This window comes from Schistocerca piceifrons, chromosome X, assembly GCF_021461385.2.
Source record: "Schistocerca piceifrons isolate TAMUIC-IGC-003096 chromosome X, iqSchPice1.1, whole genome shotgun sequence".
NCBI lineage: Eukaryota > Metazoa > Arthropoda > Insecta > Orthoptera > Acrididae > Schistocerca > Schistocerca piceifrons.
This window is the reverse complement of record NC_060149.1, coordinates 595,210,798-595,235,576: the sequence shown is the minus strand read 5'-3', so window position 1 is coordinate 595,235,576 and position 24,779 is coordinate 595,210,798. Positions and strand designations below refer to the sequence as shown.

The following is a 24,779-nucleotide window of genomic DNA, read 5'->3' as shown; positions in this document are numbered from 1 at the left end:
GTAGGGCAGGGCGGAGGTCTGTTGTGTTTTCTGATGAAAGGTGGTTCTGCCTCAGTGCCAGTGATCGCCATGTGTTAGTTATACCTGTATATAGTGATAGTATCTTTGTACAGATTCTTAAATCCTCTATTATGTATACAAAGCTCCACTGTCACACAAATTGTCACATTGTGCAGTTTAATTCCACATCTAGTTCAACTTGACATAACAGACATAAATGAATGAATAATATGAATGACCTTTATATTATATTGTCTCTGCCTTGCAGTTTTGATGTAATTGTTTTCAACTGAATGTTATTTAATGAATGTTAAAAAACTAAGTACATTATTACAAGGTCCATTCACATTAATGTGACCACCATTATGTATGATGTCAATGTGCAATTATCACTCACAAAGAGCAGGTAGTAATGTTAGCAGTGGAGGGTATATAAAGTGTGCTAGGGGATGTGTAAAACAGTGCAGTCATTGTTGTAATGCAGAAATAGAGTGATTGATCTGACATCCAAATGGGGCATATCATTAGCTTTCAGAACAAGAGTGAAAGCATTTCCAAAATGGGTAAGTTTTTAAACTGTTTGCATGCCACCCTGGTTAAAGTATATTGTTCATGGTGAAATGGTGCTGTCCAAAACCAACAGTGAGGTACCTGTGGTGCGCCATAGACCACAGATGACAGGGATGAACTGCAGCTGCAGAGATATGTACAGGTGAATAGATGTGCAACTGGTGAGCAACTGACTCCCAGATGAACCATGGGGCTACCAAAAGTGTCTCCTCAGTGATCGTTTAGTGAATGTTGCTGAGTATGTGCCTCCACAGCAGGTACCTAGTTCTTGCACCAAAGCTGACTGCTGTTTATTGGTAACAAAGGTTAGAATTTGCATACCAGTACTGCTATTGAATGTCCCCTGAGTGGCGATGGTGAATTTTCAGGTGAATCATGTTTTATGCACCATCAAACAGATGGCTGTTGGCATGTACAACATGAAACATCTGAAAGCAAACACCCTGCAACAATGCTTGGAAGGGTCCAGGCCAGAGGACATTCCCTGGGTGATCTTGTCATTTTGGAAGGCATAATGTATCAACACAAGTATGCATTTATCTTAGGGGACCATGTCCACCCCTATAAGCATCTTTTTTTCCTTGGCACATTGGCATCTATCCGTAGAACAATGAAATGTGTCATACAGCTGGCAGCGCACATGCGTGGTTCAAAGAACAACAAGATGTGTTAACCTTACTCCCCTAGCAACAAAACTACCTGAATTTAAATCCACTCAAGACTCTTTGGCACCACCCCTATTGGTTTGTTCATACCTAGGATCCTCAACCAAGAAACGTCTTGCACATTAATGTGACTGGACAATGTATTTAGCTATGATAATTTACAAAGAGATAGCACATTGTGTAAACTGTACATCTTGGCTACTTTACTGTAATTCTAGAAGCTGAAAAAACAAATGAAGTAATTCATAATATTAGGAGTGCAAACACAATATTAACAATGTGCAATACCTGGTTCTACTATAAACTCTTTTGAAAGAGGTAACGTTTGAATGCCACTATGGTGATACCACTAGAGGAGTCAGACTTTTGATTTGTGAAATTATTCTTTTTCATGTAAATGAAATATAAATTTTATTCTTATCATTAATTGTAGTAATACTTTCTTCATAATGATGTGAGCACTTCTATATCCACACATTTTTAAAGTTCACTTTTCAAAATATTTTGCAACACATCTGCTCATATATTTATGCTTTTATTGACAGGCTGTAATAGTTGATGTATTATCAGATGTAAATTGTAACAACAGTGTTTGTTCCAATTTTCAGCATGGCTTACATTCAGCAACTGAATTTAAGTTGTAATGGAGAATACAAACAGCCAACTGGTTGCACAAATTGTGTTGCATTGACCTGGTTTTGATATCAACTAAGAGTATCTTCATCAGAATAAGTTATAGGGTTTGGTTGTCTGGGGGAGGAGACCAGACAGCGAGGTCATCAGTCTCATTGGATTAGGGAAGGACGGGGAAGGATGTCAGCCGTGCCCTTTCAAAGAACCATCCCGGAATTTGTCTGGAGTGATTTAAGGAAATCACGGAAAACCTAAATCAGGATGGCTGGACACGGGATTGAACAGTCCTCCTCCTGAATGGAAGTCCAGTGTGCTAGCCAGTGCACCACCCTGCTCGGTGAATAAGTTATGGCTACCTATAAATGCTTACTGTGTAATTAATACCTGTTCTGTTTTTAATGCTTCTTGTGCCACTTAAGGTTTTGGTATGGTTGTTATTCTCCTACATTAACTAAAAAAATTATATATAAATATAACTTATTCTAATGAAGATGCCCTTAGTCAGTATCAAAACCAAGGAATTCAATAAAACTTGTGTAGCTAGTTGGCTGTTTTTATCCTTCAATAAAACAGTTTCTGTATTACCCACCCTATTCAAAAGAATTTTCTTTACTGAAGTGCACTACTCAATCAGAATATTTTAATTACAACTAATTGAATAGTTATCTACCTTTAACATTCAAAAAGCATATATTTTCTTCTTTTTCCATATCCTGGATCCTCAAGATATGTTGTATATCTATGGAGATAGATGGTACTAAAAATAGGTGGACAAGTGTGTAATTTTTATACATTACTAGCTGACCCAGCGAACTCTGTTCCACCTTAAAGCCAATAAATAAACGCTGCTCAATTCAAATCATCACATGATAAAGCTCTTCTTGTGCATCGAAAATTATCTACATGTTGATCTCTGTTGTTCACTTGACGATTTTGCATTGCCAACTGAGCCGTTTCACAGGCTGCCTCACTTTGCTCTTGTGATTGAGAAGCACGAAGTTGAGTCATACTAATGCGGCGCTCTTCACAGGCAATTTGTTGTTCTTCTTCAGTCCTTTCATTCGCAATGTCTTGTATCCTTCTTGCATTATGGCTTTGTCAAGAAATATTCAGTCATCTTGGTCATGGCATTGTTAATGATGATTCAAAGAAAATAAAAATTATTTCTTTAAATTTTTAATTAATGTTATATACTGATACTTAACCATAGACGTTCAGCTGAAATTTGCATTTTGTTATTCCATGCCAGATGCGTTTTTGTTATACCACGTTTTATAGTGGTCAAACAAGATAAAAAGTATCCTATGTCTGTCTCCTGGTTCTAAGCTACCTCTCCACCAATTTTCAGCCAAATTGGTCCAGCCATTCTTGAGTTATAAATAGTGTAACTAACACGACTTTCTTTTATATATATATAGATAAAATGGTGATTTACAATCTGGTGCTTAATGTTATCTCAGATATCTTTAGATGAATGCTTTGGAGTTTGTTAATACAGTAAAATATTCTTAGGGAGCATTGATTTTTGGAAGATGCATTTGTTCTTTCCATCTTCTGTAAAAATAAAGTGTGTCACTGCCCAATTCTTTGTACATGACCTGGTAGTGGCAACACATTTAAAATCCATAATGAACAATCAGCCCCACTTGTGACAGTGTCAGCTCATGTCCATTGGTCACCTGACATGTTCTGTACTGGGCTTTAGCTTTGAATTTTGATGTAATGATGTTTTGTGGCATTTGGCATCATGCATGAACAGCCTATTTGAAATGTGGCATGTGAAGTTCTAAAGTTTGGAGATGAAGCACTGGTGTAAGTAAAGCTGTGAGGCTGAATCATGAGTTGTGCTTGCCCCGTTCAGCTGGTAAAGCACTTACCTGTGAAATGCAAAGGTCCGAAATTCAAGTCCTGATCTGACCACAGTTTTAATATGCCAGGAAGTTTCAATCCAGCAGTTATGTAATTTTTTGTTGAAATAGTTGTTTCTTCATCAGTTGGTGTCATGGAGTTCAGAGTTTTATATTAAAGATTACAATACCAAGTTTTTGATGGTTCTAGAAGGTTCGTGTGATATGCTATTAATAGACTTTTGCTTAATTTTTGGCTTTGGTGCATATGTAAAGGAGGTGGCATTGTTTGCTTGATTTTTCCATACTTAAATACTCAAAATCACACAGTTGTTCCATTAGTTACATATTAATTTTTTAAATTATTTATGTTTTCAATAACAAAACAATTGTTATTTTCTACATTTTCTACAGTTGCATGAGTGAAGTAATGGCCACCACGTTGGATATGGATGAGATGCTTATTTTCACCATTGTGATGATGTCATGGGTCAAAGCTAATGTATGGCATTGAACACTTCAATATTTCGATACCCACTTTACAGTGCTGATCCATGAAGTACAGTGTGATATAACTTCTGTCTTATCACTGCCATTAAGGGCTGACGAACTGTGCTAAGGGCAAATCTTTTATTCCATTTGATGAAATTTAGTAACACTCATGTATCAATTGCCTCATTATTACCCAGCAACCACAAGCTGAATTATTATTATTATTATTATTATTATTATTATTATTTATTAAGCTGTGTTCAGCAATATATAAATCTGCTTTCTGTTTAACTGATGTTTTCTAGGATACATTACTTAAGGAAGCAATTAAAATGTGGGTGCCACTGAATTTTATTAATCAGGATGAAGGATTTGCCTCCAGCACCAATTGGCAACTTGTGTTAGAAGCAATAATATGAGAGCTGCACCATTCTGCACCTCGTGGGTTAGTGGTGAACAGTGACCATGTCCAGTAACTCGTGGAAAGGGCACTGGACTACTGTAGATTGGCAAGTGTTAATATTGTAAGAAGGTTTCTTTGGATCACAGATATGTTTGTAGGATAAATGACTAAAATTTACAGGCCATGATATCAAATGGAGTCTATCGTCATGTTCCACAAACCAATGTAGCACAATTTTCTCCATCTGAAAAACTTCCTATTGAGTAGTAAATACATCACCCTTCGGGGGGTGCAAGTGGTTAGAAACAATACTGTCATAGCTTACAGCTTTCGTGGTGCAACCTGCAAAAACCACAGTTTTTAGCAAAAACTATGCAAATGTCCTCCACTGTATATTACTGCCACTATCTATCTACACACAGTATGTTATGTGATGTTTGTGTAATTAGTAATTCTCCTGAAGTATTGTGTATCCTGACCCAACCATTATCATAATGTCACAGAAAGTGTGATGTGTAAGACAAGGCAGTTGATTTTCATTGCTTCATAGTCTCATCACAACATTCCAACAGCACCTGCATTTGTAGCTTGTAATGTTGTTAGCTGAACAGTGAAGAACATAAAGGCTACCTGCTGCGAATCCCTATTTTCAACAATGAACAATTAACAATGAACTGAGATTTTTGAAGGAATTATGTCTTCTCCAACACTGTACTCCACAGAGAACTACCCCACTCATAATAATATATTCTTATCAGAGAAGCAGCCAATGTCTATGTTCCTGAACTTGGCACAATTACCCAACACTTAATCATTTACCATAGTTCTCACTGTCAATTTACTACATTTTACAGATACTAATGCTAGCATCAAGTGAATAGCAAACAAATGTCATCAGTTTTGTGATTCCTAGGCAGGGGTTTATGAGTGAGAGTCTTTTTTCAGAGTCAGATAAATTAAAAGCTCTCCCAGTTTTCAGAACACAAATTATGTATTTTTACATAAAGTACTGCTCATGTAACTTTGATATTGGAACGTGTGTCCTCCACATAACCTAGCCATGGCCGTTGCAATAGTAGAAGGGTTATCTTTGTGTTTCAGCTGGTCATTGTATGCTACAATAACAGAAGATGCATACTAGTAGCAATATGTAGATTGAAACTTCCTGGCAGATTAAAACTGTGTGCTGGACCACGACTCGAACTCGGTGCCCTGAGTTCGAGTCTTGGTCTGACACACAGTTTTAATCTGCCAGGAAGTTTCATATCAGCACACACTCCGCTGCAGAGTGAAAATCTCATTCTGGAATATGTAGATTATTTAGTTTTCCCGAAGACCATTCAGTGAGTGATGAAATAACACTAGATTTTACACAGTGTCATATTTCAAATATTTTCTCTGCTTTTGTATTTGGCTACAGCACAAATTAAATATTTTCATGTAATTGGTGATGCCTGCAAAGATGTAGAGTAAGCTGTTGTTTACCTTTTGCATTTGTTATGATGAAAAGACAGTCCCAGTGTTCCTAAAATATTTATGTGTCATATTAAGTAACTGATGTTAGTATAATAACATAAATGAAATTACATGAATAAATACAAATGACAAGTGTAACACTCACCATAAGCGAAGAGGAGAAACATCCATAATTTTTTAATTACGAGCTATCAGAACTAAAGGCTCCTTTGTTTCAATACAAACAAAAAGAAAAATTTTGCCACAACTGCTTCTACATTTCCTGTTACACCAGTATCAAATGTGCCATGCTCAATTCCATATACTGATTTATATTTTAGTTTCTAGGATGAGAATAAGTCTTACTATTGATTACTTCTACTGACATTATTCTGTTCTTTGCTTCTGGAGAGTGAACATTTTAGCTTCATTTGTGCTTCTCTTATGTTATGTGCTTCCTGAAATTAGAAAGTCAGTCTTTTTTTGAGTACTTAAATCAATGTGTAAATCCTCAGGTATAATTGTGCAGTATTATTCCTTTCATCATTCACTGTTAATTTTTGCTACTTTCATTATTTAATTACCTCGTCAACAAGTTTTCTATTAAGTCCGCGGCGTACAATTTCATTAAAAATTACAGAACATTATTTACATTTGACAAAAGATTGTCATCATTTTGTTGTACAAATGTTATTGAACCATGCAAGATATTGTGAAATTCTTCAAATTTTAACCAGTTGCAGATTGTATTTTGTGTCAGACTTTAGAACTGGCAAAACCTACAATGAAAATAGTATTTATGCCATAAATTCTATAAAAATTTTTGTTACTCAATAGACACACTGGGCAGATCTAAAATTATTTTCTTCATTTGTGGTGTTACACAGTAGATGCTGCCCACAGGCCATTTGAATAGAGAATTAAATGCTTTCATTCAGCAAGAGCACATTTGGTTTTGAATGAGGAAACTGTCAACAGAAAGTATTACATTTTATATTGTCTTAAGATTGAAAGTATGGGGTTGTACACTTTGATAACAGGGGTGTACACTTTGATAACTAGATCTTTTAATTCATAACTGACTACTTTCTGCAACGACAGTTGATTGAATATTGATTTAAGAGAAGTGTATTTCACAGTTACCAAGCTCACCTGAATCTCATATATTGCTTCATCCAGAATCAATTTAAAGTAATAACATCCTGCATATTTGAGAACAATTGGAAGTTTTTATTAAGAAATTTATTACTGTTAAGATCACAAATAATTTTTTGAGATCACCAGGAATTGTTTGTACCCTTGGTAGTAAAGGATTTTAATCAACATTGAAGTGATCATAGTGTTCTCTAGGACATAATAATTTATTAATTTAAGGCATGTCTGAAGAGACAGTGATCTCTCTTGGTACAATGAATGAAAACCATTGTCTAGATAAATATACTTTTCTTTTATTAATGATCACTGGTTTTGAGCTTTCTAGCAGATCATCTTTAGATATAGTGCTGCAAGGTGCAGTTTGTTAGTAGTGATAAGAATTTAATATAAAACTCAACTTTTATGTTACATTCTTACCACTCCTGACAAAGAACACCTTGCAGTTCTCAATCTGAAAATGATCTACTGGTCAGGTCAAAACTGGTCATCATTAATAAAGGAAATAGTGATATAGATGGTTTCTTCATTCATAAGAACTTCTTGCAGAAATGACAGACATTTGTTGTGATTTCTTTCACTCAATATTGTTGTTTTGCTTGTATATTAGGTTCCCTTTCTCTTGTTCAGTGCTGCCACAATTTATATCTCTCTCCAAATGTGCGAAAATATATTTGAGTATTAAGAGGGTACCATATCCTAATATTTCAAAACAAGAAACCTACACAATGTTTTCTGATATGCCATTTATTGTGGACCACGAAAAATGCAATAGTTTTTCAACATTCCAGTAGGTCTGAAAAGGACAAATGACAACAATAATCTCTTGTCATTTTCTTGAAGTTGCTATTACATAATAGTAACTTTTAGGGAACCCTAAATGTTTAAATAACCTATACAGAATAAATTTAGAGATGTCTAGCACTTACAAAAGGTCACAGGCACTGGTAGACAAAACGGTGCACACAAGACAGACAAAATACATTTTATTTGGCACAAATAACAGGGCTATTCTGTTAATAATAGAAGACCTCATTGAGTTTTGTTTGCTTTACAGTGAAATTTTTAGTACTAGATACCACAATCATTAATGCAGGTGAGATTGAAGAAATTCAAAATGGAAACAATGTATTGAAAACTCATATGCAATATGTCGCCATATTGTAGATGATGCCAGTAGAGTGTAAGATAGTTACAGTAACTAACCATCTATGGCCCACTCAATTGTTAAGGTGTGTCTTGCCTTTCCAGTCCTGCTGTTGGTGTCTTTTTTTTTTTAAATTATTTTGTATTAGTATTTGCTATATATTTTATAGTACTTTAGTTATATTTCAGATGGGGAAATACAGCTAAAACTGTCATATTTGTAAACTCATTACATTAGCATTTTAAATGCCAAACACTATTTAAGGAAAAGACAAACAGGGTCTTGTTCAAGTCCATTATGTGCATGTGGCTACATCCTGAGCTCTCAGTCAGCATTGACTTGTTTTTACACAACTTTCCTGGCTGATAATTGGTCATCTCCAAGTACTGTTATAACCATGCACTTTCCCCCACAGATGGTACCACTCAGCAGTCATGTGCAATGAAACAAACAAACAAAAAATCCCTGGGACAGTACATAAGAGATATAAATATGCACACTGCTTTCACCAGCCCTCTTCTGAGCCTGATTTGTCAATAATATTGCCTCACCTTATTAGCTGCAGCTTCTAAACTACTTGACTTCTTTCTAGCACCTGAATGAGAAGTCTCCAGTTCTGAGGACTGAAGATTCTATATTTACTTTCATTTATAGCTGAAGGCCAGCTAAGTAGAACTTCTCCCAGTAGGCCTGTTTATTCATCTCAGATGATTTTATTTTTTTACCACCTCCCTTTTACCACCTCTGACTATGAAAGTTTCTATATTTTAGCTACTCCTTCTTTGGGTTTAATGGTTATGTTCCACTGATCAAAATATGATACTATTTCTTTCCATTTATCTTGCTCTTTCTGTGCAGTAGGTCATAGCTTTTCATAAGTGTAATTTGAGAGTAGTAAGACCATTAACACTTTTATTTATCGAGTGTTATTTTGAATGGTATGTACTTGGACAACTTTTCAAGCTAGTGAATCATCAATTATCCACTTAGCCTTCCAATTACAATGTTTCTCTACAGCCAACCAGTATGTTCCTTGCTCAAAAGTAATTTTTTCTCCAAGAGCAGACCTCAAAGTATTTCCTACTATGTAAATTTTTTCTGGCAGAAGAATAGAAACTAATACCTCCATCATCAGGTGGATTTATGCGAATTAATACAACATGTTTGTATGACACTGGGATAGTCTATGGGACAATCTCCAGTGGTCACGGGCTCCTTTCCTGTTGCATAACATCCCAAATAATGTTACATATACTTTGTAAACACTGAAATAGGCAAATATGGCATTTAAAATCTAGTACTTGGAAACAACATTTTTGATATACACTCTAAGATCAACAAAATATGCACGGAAACAACATTTTTGATATACACTCTAAGATCAACAAAATATGCACCATGAAATAATTATCTGAATTGGATGGAAATTGATAGATGTGATGTATATGTACAGGCTAACAAATGATTACAGTTTCAAAAAAATTTAATGATTTATTCAAGAGAAAGAGCTTCACCAATTGAGCAAATCAATCATGCATTGGTCCACCTCTGGCCCTTATGCAAGAATTGATTCATATTGTTATTGGATGTCCTCCTGAGGGATAGTATGCCAAATTCTGTCCAACTGCTGATTGGCAAGTTGGATCATCAAAATCCTGAGATGGTTGGAGGGCCCTGCCCATAATGCTCCAAAAATTCTCACTTTGCCAGAGGTCTGGTGATCTTGCTGTCCAAGACAGGGTTTTGGGAGCGCAAATCCAAGCAGTAGAAACTCTTGCTGTGTGTGGGTGAGCATTATCTTGCTGAAATAAGAGTCTGGCATGGCTTGCCATGAAGGACAACAAAATGGAGCATAGAATATCATTGACATACCACTGTGCTGTAAGGGCACCTTGGATGACAACCAAAGTGATCTTGCTATGAAAAGATGTGGCACCCCAAACCATCACTTCGGGTTGTCAGGCCATATGTTGACAACAGTCAGCTTGTTATCTCACCATTGTCTGGGACATATCCAGACACATCTTTGGCCTGGGATCTCATTGACTGGAGTAGAATTGTCTTCAGTGATGAGTCCCACTTCAAACTGAGCCCTGATGACCAGCAAAGACGTATCTGGAGACACCCCAGACAGCAGTGGGATACCAAGCTGACTATTGCCCACCATACAGCCCAACATCCAACAGTGATGGTCAAGGTGCCATTTCTTTTCATAGCAGGACACCTTTTGTTGTCATCCACAGTGCCCTTACAAAACAGAGGTAGGTTGATGATACTGTATGCTCCATTTTGTTGCCCTTCATAGCAAGCCATCCTGGGCTTACATTTCAGGAAGATAATACCCACACATACATGGCGAGAGTTTTTACTGCTTGTCTTTGTGCTTTCCAAACCCTACCTTCACCAGCGAGATCATTGGATCTCTCCCCAACTGAGGATGTCTGGAGCATTATGGCCAGGGCACTCCAACCAGCTCATGAGTTGGATGATCTAACACACCAGCTGCACAGTATTTGGCATAATATTCCTCAAGAGGACATCCAAGAAATCTGTCAATCTGTGCCAAGCTGAACAACTACTTGCGTAAGAGCCAGAAGTAGACGAATGTGTTTTTGACTTGCTCAGTTTGTGAAGCTCTTTTTGTTGAATAAATCATTCAATTTTTCTGAAATTGTAATTGTATGTTTGTCTGTAAATGTACATCTACAAATTTCCATCCCATTTGGATAACTCCTTCATATTGTGTTATTTTTTGTCTTAGAGTGCATCTTGCTACCACATGGCAGGAAATAAAAATACAGGCAAATGTAGATAAAATTTCTAATTTTGTACTCGGTGGTTACTATTAATTTGGTGTGCCAGGTGCTGCGTTGCACACTGTATACATTGCAGGCTGCTGAAACACTGTAGGTATGTTCGTTAATTGGTGCGCCTGGGGAGTATGCTGAAAAAAATAATAGTTCCACTTCCTGCCATCAGGTGAAAATGACATTCTGTAAGCAGTCAGAAGGTGACATGTTTCCTTTTTTGATGTCAGTATACTGTTCGTCTCTTGGTGTCCTGTGTTGATTTCTTTTGTGAAGTGACTGCAGGTGTAAAGTGTTAAGAACATTGAATTTTTCGTACAAAACACTATAGCTATTGAGAAGAAAAGCTGTGCACTGCTGTTAAAGTTGTTTTATCAGAATGCCAGCATTAGCAGCACTGCACTATGGGAATTTCATTGACAGAAACATCTGCAAAGAGGTCCCATGTCAATAAATGGGGTAAAGTATATGATCAAGAAATTGGAAGAAATGGGTGAATTAAGTGGTGCAGCATGGAGAGGGAGGTGGCCCATTTCCATGACAATTGTTGATGAAGTCACTGTATCTATAGCTGACCAAGCAGCGCATGCCTCACATTGTGCAGCCAGTGCTTAAGCTGCATCACAGGAATTGTCTCTCCCCTGGTCAATGGTTCAAAAGATTTTGTGGCACATTTTACACTGGTGTCCCTGTAAGATTCAGAATGTGCAGCAAATGAAGCCCCAAGAAAGGCTACAACACCGTGACTTTGCCCTACATTTTTTTATGTTTGTGTGTGTGTGTGTGTGTGTGTGTGTGTGTGTGTGTGTGTGTGTGTGCATGTGCACACGCGCTCGCGGATGCATGGAAATGGATGACATGTGGCTGGGGACTATTCTTTGGATGGATGTGGTACATTTTACTCTGCATGGTGCCATGAATGTACACAACTGTTACAAATGGGGTTCTACTGCACCACATGTTGGTGCAGGAACATTCACTGCACTCAGTATTTGTGATTATATGGTATGGTTTCACAAGCTCCTTCATACTTCATCCATTTTTCTTCAAGCAGATGACATGACACCTCTCAGGCCCATTAGGTGTATAGTGAAATCTACATATTTTAAGGAGCTGCATGTACAACACATGAGTCCAGCTTTCCAAGAACACAACTGTGCCCACACCACTACTTTGATGCAAGATGAGGTGCCACCACATGTCACTTGCCAGGTAAAAGATTTGCTTCAAGAAACCTTCTTTAATGACTGCATCATCTCTAAGCAATTTCAAGGTGTGTGGTCTTCCATATCTCCCTGACATAAATTCTTGTGACTTCTGATTGTGGGGATATCTGAAGTATCATGTCCATCAGGAGTGTATCCAGACTCTTCCTGATCTTAATGATAGCATACAATGATACATTGCTCTGATTACCCTGGATAAGCTGTGAGCAACTGTCAAACATGCCATGTTATGGATGCGGTATGTTGCTGAGTAAGGAGATCATATTGAACACATGTTCTAATTTGTGCCTGTATCCTAATTAACATGCCAGGTCCACTGTTATCATGTGCTTGATCATTCCTATCATTTTCCTGCACCTACCTCACATTCTGACTGTGTATCATGCCTTTTGTTGCACCTGGTGGCAGGAAGCCAGACTATTATGTTTTCAGCACACTCCATGAGTGCACTGATTAACGAACATACCTATGATATGTCAGTGCCCTGCAATAGCACTGGGAACACCATAAGTTTAATTATAACTACCCAGCAGATATAAGGGACACAAGGACATATAAGAAGCCACTAGATTTCAGACCATTTATTTCCTTAATCTGGGGAAAAACTGCTGGAGAAAATGAGACTAATCATGAACAAATTAGGAAAGTCCCCTGATCAAAAAGGCTCGACAGAATGTAACAAGAAGGGAATCAATTTCCTCCCCATCTTGCAACATTTTGTGTGGTTAGTGTATTTTGCCCAGTTCTTTCCTTTGTTTTAACAGCTGAAGGCATGTCTCACTCTAAAAACCTAACACATATGTGTCTTACTATCTGATTTTGTGTCTGCTAACACACTCTGTAGGAAAATGGAGTTTTGGTATATTTCAATCAAAAATCATATAAGTACAAAATATGTACAGATTGTACACATCTCATTTATATAAACAGCTAAATAGTATGTTTTAGGGATGATTTGCAACGAACATTTATGTGTGCGTGTAAATAATCATCAGTGAAATAATTTGTTTCACGTATGAAAAAAGTTTTAGTTTTATGAAAAATTATTTTGTGTGTTTATCTAAATTTAATATGATTAATAAATTTATTTGCTATAAAGAATGTGGCTCTTATAGCCCATATACAATGGTAAATGTTCCTCTTCTGTGTCTGACCATTATCTCCATGTGTATTTGTGAGTGCTCTGCTGTCATATCCAGTATTTTGCAACAGTCATGCTGCAAATGACTGAAGCACTAAGGTCAAAAACTGATATTTAAAATAGAAGAGCTATTTGGACTATGCAGGTAATGAGCTTGAATTGAATATGTAGATCAGAGTGTATTATCTGTGATGTATGTAGTAATACCTCATAATATTCCTTCTATATTTCAGATATTGCTAAATGGATTACTGTAGTTTTCCATTGGAAACTAATACAGCATGAGTAACTTGATATTGTAGCTTTTTTTAAACTGAACTTGATTTTTCCTACATGGTGGTTTGAAACTGCTAATTTTGGAATACCCTCTCAGCCCAGAAATTCTGTAAAGTGTTTGATTTGAAGTCACATGCATACTCTTGTTTACCTTTTATATTGTTAGTAAGTCAGAGTTTTTTCTCCAGTTTGTTTGTGCTTCATTTAAGTTATTACCAATAATTTCTCTTACCTGCCCAGATTTAAAAAAAAAAATCATAAATTTTCTCATAAGCCTCAAAATGCAGAACTGCTAATCAGAAAATTCAACTCTTATCAAATGAAAATTTTCTTGAAGTTACAACTTTTTATTTCCCATAATACACAACAACTGTTGTTCTAAAATCAGGCACATTAATAACCCACCAGTTCTCATTAAAACTAAAAAAATAACATTTCATAAATTACAATGGAATATTATTGCTAGTTTAAACACAGCATTACCATAAAAGGCCTTTTGATATATATGTAGTGCAGCTACATGAAAATAATATTAACCACTAATTTAAAAGCAGGAAAGATGGTAAATTGCTCAGACTGGTCACAATGGTTGAAATAGAATTTGCTGTAGTTATTAATCTTATCATGTGTTTGTCTCAAAAAATTAATGCCTGTCACATTTAGGTATAGAACAGTATGTGTTTCCTGTTGGCTGTGTAGTGGCACAGATGTGTTCTGGTATATCCCTCGTAACCATAATTCAGTATGTTATGTTCAGTTATAGACTTAGAGTGGGAATGATCTTTTGCCAGATGAGTATTATGATCCTAATAATTGTTGTGCAGTAGGTAGCACCATTTTCTTTTAAATTGGAATGTTTCCTTATAATTCACCTATTTTAGAAGTATAGTTCCTTTTGTGATGTGATGCTGCCCATTTCTGTCATCATTTGGAGATGAGAATTGTTTTAGTGATCTCTTCACTGGGCACATGAAATATTTCTTTATATTTAGTTATTCACTTAATTAGTTGTTCAGTCAGATTTAGTCTGACACATTATCACTGTTCTAGCTGGACAATGAAACGGTGGACAACCTAATGGTTGTTCATTGATGTTTGTATGTTTCTATCACATATGTTACCTCACCTGGATATGACATTTATTTTTTTTATGTTTAGGTTAAGAGCTTATTTGTGCTCTGATACACAAGTTGCTTATTACTGTAAGTTTCTCTGCTAATGCCAATTTCCTTTCAAAATTAATGTCAATTGTTTAATGAAAAAGAGTTTAGAAACTTAGTTTAATAGTTGCAATTTGTATGTCTGGTCATGTATGTTGTATGTGCTAGTGTTCAAACACATTAATTCACATTTTTCAAGTAGCTGGAGCCAGATTTTAGATTGTGAAGGCTAATATTTTTTACAACTGCTTCTCACCTTTTTCTAGCCTCCTTAACCACAACAGGTCCTTCCCGTCCTAAAAGTAGCTCTGCTCCCTTAAAACCCGAAGAAGGCAAATCCCATCACACCGTTAAAGCCAAACAAATGCCGACAAAATCGGTGGTGAGTGGGGTGCAAGGAGCTAAAGTCAGAGGCGACAGGACCAAAGTTGCTGACACAAAAGAATCCAGTAAGTAAACTGATATAGTTGGGCCGGGTGTTGTAAAGATGGATGGATGTTGATGTCTGCTTAGCAGTGCTGTAGATGAAGCCTGTTATTAAACTACAGATGGTATTGGAAGTGATGTATGCAAACCCTTTAAAACATGTTTTTGGTACAGGGTATATTCATACAGTCATGCAATATACACTCTGAGACTTAATCATTTGATATCTGAAAGCATATTTTTTTCTAGGTAGCTATATGATCATAATTTTTAGTACTGAATACATTTATAAGCTAATAGAAGAGAATTATACATTTATACTCAACTGAAATTTTTACATAAGATTATTTTATGGTTTTGTTTCTTTCAGAGGTCTGATGATTTTGTCTGTAAGTGTATGACAGTATTGAATTTAGCTGTTGAAACTGTCATCATTCATCTGTAAATCATTTTTAAGCATGTGAATTAATAGGTTGGATACAAATTTGAGTAATAGTTTCGTAAAATTGGATTGTAATTATTACTATTGAATTTGAAAATAGAAGTAGGTAGTTGAAGTATCTTGGAATCCCCACTCAGTATCTCTTGGTTCATTGAGAAACTCGTATCATGTTCTATGCTTTTTGAGACATCTATCTATATACATTGTGTCTTTGGTAGTATCCTTCAGGCTTGCCTCTATAGTTTCCCCTAAAATTGCACATCATATTATTCATTATTAATTAACAAATGTTTACATACTTGTACGTCACCGAGTTGTTTACATAATCACATCATGTTACAACAGAGAAGCTATCAAAGAGTTCCCTATTGAACTTAGTGATTTGTTACTCCTGTAACTATATTTCGATGATATGTTAAATACTCTTGGTCTCTAGTGAGCATTGAATTTAATGTAAAAACTGATGATTATAATGAATTAGAGCAGGTTTATTCTTTTCTGAATGCTAATCAGGTACAATAGTATAAAAACACATAGGTTTCTATCACCGACACAGAAAAGTACTGTAGTTTCATAAATAGGAGAGAGAGTTATTATTTTGTTCACCTTATTTATTTGTATTTGTAATAACTGTGTATTGGAATGGTACCTCTTATTTGCGTCATCATATTTCACTAAGATCCTTAACACATCACTGAAATCAAACAATTGCAAACATATGGGGATTCACTTTCTTCATGTTCCCTCTACATAATGCTCATGTATCAGCTGTTATTGTTTAAAAGAGAGCCAGCTAACAAGTTTGTTAGAAAATGATTACATGTTAGTTGGGGTTATGATACTAACCCCATTAGTCTTTATATGATATGGGTTCCACTAGTCTTATTTGTGGAAATAATTTTCCAGTCTGTGATGAAAAAATTGCAGTACATGAGATGGCAAAATTTACCCATTATGTTTCCATTTATGGTATCATTTTGTTTGACAAATGGTTGTAAGTAATATGTTTTTTTATATGCTAAGAAGTGGAGGTAAAATGCCAAATTAGTTTCTGGAGAATATTTCATTCAGACTGTTAAATTAGTTTTTGTCTGTCACACATTTCATCATAGAATGTCTAGCACATGTAATTCTATATAATCATTATATTTTATGTTACTATAATACACATTTTGTGATAACAAACTGTGGAAACTTCAGCTTGCAGAAAGTGTAAACAGACAGACCACACAGATGGGAGCTGTTGCAGCAACAGAACAATCAGTTCATCTAGTTGAAAATAACTAACCCAAACCATCAAAGCACTATCTCTAAATAATGAAACCACACACATTTCATTCCAACCCCAGTTACCATGCGTAATATTTCAGTGACACAAACTTCAGTTTGCTTTGAGAATGTCTGTGTACAAGCAAACGGGTTTTTCAAATTCTAAGTAATGTCAAAAGAACAGTTTTAAAATGCGAACAGCTTTCTTTCTTTCTTTTCTGTTCCAGTAACTTCTTAACCACATATATGTTGCTGTTAGGATATACTATAGTATACATACTACAGTAACATTCCTGATACTGGATCAGTTGCAGTATTTTTATTGGAATGGAGAACATTGAACTCCTCATTCTTTCTTTATCATTTCAATGCAATAGTGAGCACTCATTACAACACTTAATTTGTTAACATAATTGTAAAGAACCTAAGAGAAAAATCTCTTACAGAAATATATATATTTGACTGGTTTCTGTTCTGTCAGACATATTCAACCAACTACTGATTCCTGCAGGAATTCAGATGATATTTGTGCATCCACACTGAAATGTTAAAAATGTATGTATGAGAGTGGTGTCTGTTCTTATGGATAGAATTTATCAGAATCTTGGTCACAGCAGATCATCTTGGGACAGAAGGAGTTGAACAATGTAGCTCAGAAACTCATCTTTGAGCTTTCAAATCCTTGCCACATAGGTGTGAAGAAGAGTTGGCTGTTCATAGTGACCCTGTCAAGGAACCATAATTCTGTTTGCTGGCCTGTTTTAAATCTTCTGCTCTTGTCCAGAAATTATTCTCTCATGTGTAGAATTATAGAGACAAGACTATATCAAGAAGACAAATGTAACTTCAATTACATACAGACATACTGTTACTGAGATGATTTTCTCACTCACTTGGCCAATGAATATCAGTTTGTGCCCCTTTCTGAATTTTCATTTTTGTGTATTCTGTTATCAGCATGTGTATCTGCTGCAGTCATTTACTCTCTTTCTACTGTTTTTCATTATAAGCTTCTAAATTTAACACACCTCCCCAACTTTTGTTTTTATTTCTGTCTAAAATCAATATTTTCTCTCTTATGTCACCTCATGGACTCAGTGATGCGAAATATTTTTTCTACAGTTCCTTTTCTCTCCATCATTTTGAACTGCTTTTATCTCTTCTATTTTTCATACTAGCTGTTGCGCTTTTCCTGGCATTTGTTTGATGAAGGTTTTATTTTCAGGGCCTTTTTCTTCTATTTCAACAATTTTTGCTTCTATCTGCACTGATTCTTTGTGCCTTTCCATTCCTCATGTATTGTTTTTCATTTCTGAAATAGTTGTTCTCAATTCTGTCTGTAACACATTTTTATTTCTTTATTCTCAGATTTTTAAATGTTGTTCACTTTTTCATTTAATCAGAGTGCCACTTTTCATTTACTTTATCCCTTGCTCCTCCATGCTTCTTTCCCACCAGTATGGAATATTGTGTGAAAAAAGATACCTGCATTCATGAATAACCCAACTGAGATCTTCTTTCAGGAATCCTGATTTACAATTTCTGTTGACTTCTAAATGTGTTCTGAGTTAATTATAGGATGATTGTTTCACTGAGGCCCTTGTTTACTCCTGTCCCACCATTTAGTAATTAAGGTAGCATGAAGGTAACTGATTACAGTCATTAGCTAATCCTACTATAGCAGACTATCTTGGAAAATGTGTCTGACTGCACAATCCTTTAGAGATATATTTGTTTTAACTACTATTACAGGAAACAGGACTGTACATAAGCTAAACAGTGAAGCTATAATGAGTGTGTAAATGTTCTACTGTGCATCCATCTTGAATTGTATTTATCCATGAGTTTTATGGATAATTTCTATGTAACTCCACAATAGTCATGATTATTCTTATTTAGTTTTGCCCTTATTATTAGTTTTTTCTCTTGAGATATTGCAGCAGAGAGCAGTTTTTTCATCAGAAGTGCTGGCAAAAGATTGTTATGTTCACACACAGGCTTTCCAATATATGTATCCTGTCATTAGTTGAGTGAAAACATGTGTTGTATCAGTGTAGAAAATTCCTTAATTTTACAAGACTTCAAGAGCCAGTAATTTATCAAAGCTGAGAGTGTGATGCCACACTATCACCTAAAACTACATTTTTGAAACAGATATTACATTCACATGTTATAATCAGTGTTCAGTTACAATTGGTGCCTGTAAACTATTCTTGTAGTACAGATGTGTACTAGCCCAATTGCTCAGGTGAAATAGATAAAAACCCTATAAATTATTTAGTTATTTATTTTTAATATGAGGGTTACTGTTCTGACTTAAGTTAACTAACACTGGTGTCCAAAATTAAAGCAACAAAAGGTAATTTTGCAATGTTGCTTTTATTTTGTCTCAAAACAGTATAAACAGGTGATAGTAAAGTAGAAACAATGTAAATAATACAGAACATAAACAACAGCAACATGCATAAAGGTAGACAAAAATGTTCTTCATTTTTCAGACTTAATAGATTTGCACACACATTACAACAACTGGTTAGTATGCTTAGTATGGGGTGGGACCACCTCTGGCAGCAATACAGGCCTGACAACAATGGGGCATACTGTGAATGATGTCATCAGTCTCATGTTGAGGCAATAACTCCCATTCTCCCTGCAGAGCTGCTCGCAATCTTGGCGAGTGGTTGCTGGATACCAGCATAATGCAAGCCATCTCCCCAGTGCATCCCAGACATGCTCTATGGGATTCAAACCAGGAGAGTGAGCAGACCACGCTATGCATGTAATATCTTCTGTTTCCAAGAAAACATCAACCACCTGTGCGCTATGAGGTTGAGCATTATCATCCATCAGTATGAAGTCTGGGCCCACAGAAACTCTCAACAACCACAAATGAGGTCCCAAGATCATGTCACAATACCTGACAGAAGTTAAACCTTGCCAATGCACCCATACAGTTTCATGAAGTGGAGTACGAGTGGTAAACATAATCCCTGCCTACACCATTAGGCATCCTCCTCAATATCTGTCTCTTTCCACAATATTTGGGTCCCAAAATCATGTTCCATATTCCCTCCTGATGTGAATCCATTGAGAATCGCTCTCCAGATTAAATCAGGACTCCTCTGTAAAAACAACATTGGCCAACTGTTGGACCATCCAGGTGGCATGTTGATGACTCCACTCTCGATGTTCCTTCTGCAAAGATGCGTCAGAGGTAGACATGCAGCAAGTCTCCAATAATGAAGGCTGCTCTGCCGAAGTCTTCTGCACACTGTTTGCCTTGATATAACATGTTCAGTGGATACTGCGAGCTCACGTGCCAGTTGCTGTGCAGTACTAAGGCAGTAGTGTCATCCCTTTACAGTCAAATAATGGTCCTCTCATCTGAAATCACAAATGGTTGGCCCTGCCTTGGTCTTTGGGATAGAGTTTCTGTCTGTACAAACTGTCACCACATCCAAGAAACACCTGAACGATTCACATTAAGCCATCGGGCCAAATCAGTTTGTGACTGTCCTGCTTACTTTCCTTCTATGGGCTCCCATGGCAGAGAGTCTAGTAGGCATCTTCTCTGTGCCTAACTACACCATCTGTGACTGTGTACACAGTGACTGTGGATGTGGGGCTACCTCACAAACACTACCTCCTTTCATAGATGCTTTTACATCATTATTGGTGTGGTTGTCCATTGACAGAAATGCCATCTTCAGTGCAGAACATGATCGTACAGACATCTGATTGACAGTTTGTATGATTGTATTGTGAATTAGATACAGGATGGGGAAATAGCACTTTGTTGCTTTAACTTTGTACACCAGTGTTCATATTGTAGAATGATAGTCAGTATGGAGCACCATCCCGGCCATTGGTGGTGGTGGGCTTAAGATACAGGGTGACAATTATTGAACTATATGAAAAAAAAAGAATTAGTTACAAACTATGGCATGCAGATACTTTATTCAACATGTAAATGTCACTACAGCTATTTGTATTTAGGTTATGACATGTTCAATATGCCTTTCTTCATTGGCAATCATGTGACGCAGATGAATAAAAAAATTCTTCATGACCCACTGAAGTGTTGGAACATTTGGTGCTATCAATGACCTCCTGAATGGCTGTTTTCAGCTGAGAAATGGATTTGGGGTTATTGCTGTACACCTTTTCTTTAATATAGCCCCACAAAAAGCAGTCGCCTGTGTTCAGATCTGGAGAATATGGTGGCCAATTGAGGCCTATACTGTTGGCCTCTGTTCACCCCAGAGTCAGAATATGGTTCCCAAAGTGCTCCTCAACGACATCAAACACTCTTCTGCTTCATTGTGGTTGAGCTGCAACTTGCATGAACCACACCTTGTTGAAATCAGGGTCACTTTCAGTAATGGGGATGAAATCATCTTCCAAAACTTTCACATACCATTTGGTAGTCACCGTGCCATCAAGAAATGTTGCATTGATTATTCTGTGATTGGATATTGTACACCACACAGTCACCCATTGAGGGTGAAGAGACTTCTTGATTGTGAAATGCAGATTCTCAGTCCCCCAAATGTGCTGTACTGGGACATTTCCATGTGCAAATGACCAACAACAAGAAGATGAGTGCGCATCTGCATCCTAATTTCCATCACACCCTGTGGTCAGCTGTGCAGCTTGAACATCCTGACGCAAACCGTTCAGAAGTTATGATGATTTCATTTCATATGGTTCAATAATTGTCACGCTGTATTATGTCCATTTCAAAACAGAATCACAAATATGCTGAGCTGAGCTGCACAGCATAGTATTGTTTCACAGGTGGCAAATGTAGAACAATATGGACTACCCATAACACATTATTTGGAACCACATGTGCACTGATGGTTCACATATAGTGTCCATACTTATCTATGCATGGAATATACAACTTCAGGAAATACAAAAACAAAAATAAGTGGCTGTGGACAGCAAGTTTACTACAAATGTGTTCTTGGACTCTGCACTATGATGAATATGTCAAACCTGTGAATCCTCATGGAAAATGGAATGCAAAACTGTTTTGAAGGAATAATTTTGGATTTGTATGGACTCAACTAAGTCTTACTTTGAGTTTAGGCACCTTTAACTGAACACTTAGTGTTGAGCAACTGAATTAGAGGCAGCTACTTAATATCATGTAACACCCTTTTGCAAGAATGACTCCACAAAATACTGAAAGCATTGAGGAGTCATCCTAATCCGTGGCAGTTCAACCTCCACCCACAACTCATGGAGAATGGTCTGTGTCCAGGGCACATTTATCTCATTCAACTGCCAGATTTAAGCAGAACTGAGGTCTGGTAATGTGGAGGAAACACAGTCATACCATGTTAATGAAGTATGGTTCCTTATACCATTCTTACAAGCTTCAAGAATGTTCAGAAGAAGTGTTGGCTTACTGATGATATAAGTCATGTGCAGTATACTGTAGGCGAATGAACAGATGCACAGAATTAGATAATAGAGTTCATTATTATTCACTAGTGACCAGGGATCCCTTTTCATCACTTATAAACAACCTTCACGTGAGAATACCTTCAAAACGGGCCTGAAAGGAGGCCCTTGGCAATCTTAATGTTTTTTAACATAATCATAAGTATCCATCAGTGTATACCAATGTTTGCCACAGCTCATCAGTCAACATGATCTTATACCATATCTGAATAGCTAATAGCTGTGTCTCTACCCCTATGCTAATATATATTCTCTTTGATGTTCAGTGAGCAGAAATATATGTGTGAGCCAGTGACATTGTACCCTACAATGAAGAGATGGTTCTGGATAGTGTAGCTGGTCACAGCTTGTTGTTTGTTGTCATCCAGTCCTGAATTTATGAAAGATTCGCTGCACCATTACAGTCCAATACAGTTGGCAGCACCCTTGTCATTAACGCACTGTTCCCCACTGCAGTTGACTCTGGTGGTGGAGTTGAGGTACTCTCATTGCAACCATAACAAGGTAGCATGTGACAAGCCCAGTGACTGTGTAACCATGGAGAGTTCCCCTGCATCAGGCACCCACAATGTGTGTCCAACTAAATATGCTGAGACAGCATGTCTTTCTCATCCTATGCTGTCATTAGGTCTGATGTCAAACTATTTTATTCACTGTGGTGACTCTCTCCAATACAACAGCTACCTCATATTCAGTTGCTGATGAGTGTATTTGGTAATCACACAAATTTCCTGCATTTCTCTCCTTCTTTTTGTGTCAGATTTTGTACACAATATTTTATGGAAAAGTACCAGGACATTAGAACCTGTCTGCAATAAATTGTTCATCCACTGCCACTGGATTGAGGCAAGTAGTTGAAGGTAGCCATAGTGTGACGATGTAATCCACAGTAAAGTAATAATAATAAAACATGGCTTGATGGTGCAGATTATAGATCCAAAGATCAAGGGTTTGATCCCTGGTCAATCCTAGGATTTTTATCTGTCACTTACCACTTCTTTCATCTCTGAAAATGTTTGTTTATGTGAAAAATGCCAAGTGATACTGTGGTTCAGAATTCACATTAAGCTGTAGGTGTCCTTTTAATGAGGCTGGGTAATTCAGCTCAAAGTTCAGATGAAAGCAAAGGCATACCATCAATGATCATGTATGCATGATCTGGAATACCACCCTTAGCAGGAACATGCCTAGTAAAGCACTGTGGTGTTCAAAACAATCTTCAGATTGATGACAGCTTTAATTGATGATATAATAATAATAATAATAATAATAATAATAATAACATGAGACTTAAAGGTAAATATAAGTATGGATAGTCATGGTTAAAGTTACTTGCACATCTAAATGCTTTCATTCACAAATCCACATCAGATTCCATCAGGCACATAATATTTCATTCACTGCTTTGTCTTTCTTTCCGTGAAATTTGTACCCATTACTAAAGAGAAAAATCTCTACAGATGAGTACAGCCCATTCCTCTAACTTTCCTCCATGTTTACTCAGGATTTAATTTTTTATACTACTCATTTTATTTGAAATTTAAAGGAATAAGTTTTAAACATTATTTTATAAGTGAAGGTTTCAGGACTCCAATTTTTAACCTAGATTATGCCAAAAAGGCTGTATATTACAGGGTTATATAATAAATCAAGTTCCTACTGAAATTCAAATCATAGGTAACTGATTATAGTGATCAGCTAATTCTATTATGGCATACTATTTTGGAAAATAGCAGTGAATATAAAAGCAGACCTTATGTATTTCAAGCAGTACTTTGTTTTTGCAGCACTTATAAGTACAGTCAATAGTGTACTTTGAGGGAGATGGTTGTCCTTCTTGAAGACCTTTTTCAAAATAGACTGTTTGTAATTTAAAACTTAATCAGAAAAACTTTGGGTAAACTAGTAATAATGCCAAGCTTTTAACTTGGCACCATCTTTCTTCAAACAAGCTACTGATATTTCTTGGTTTAAAAAGTAGCTTGTGATTCTTGTCTCTGCCTGAGTGTGCAAGAATCATTAGAGAATACTGCATATGTTCCTTTCTATCAGATTACAACTGTGGTGGATAATGAATTTAATCTAGATATTTGCTTTCTGCAGGTAGTGTTCTATCAGTTAAGCTATTTGCAGTACCTCATAGGTTAAGTCAAAGCTTCAGTGAGCTGGTATACCTTTTTCATTTCTCCATATTCA

At 36.4% G+C, this 24,779-nt stretch overlaps 1 protein-coding gene across 1 annotated transcript in view; it reads left to right on the top strand.

Moving 5' to 3' along the window:
- Positions 1–24,779, top strand: part of LOC124722543 (microtubule-associated protein 1B-like) — a 633,686-nt gene that overhangs the window by 521,588 nt on the left and 87,319 nt on the right. Inside the window, exon 13 of the mRNA XM_047247685.1 lies at positions 15,241–15,423. Coding sequence (XP_047103641.1) covers positions 15,241–15,423 — 183 coding nt within the window. The remainder of the gene's footprint in view (positions 1–15,240; positions 15,424–24,779) is intronic.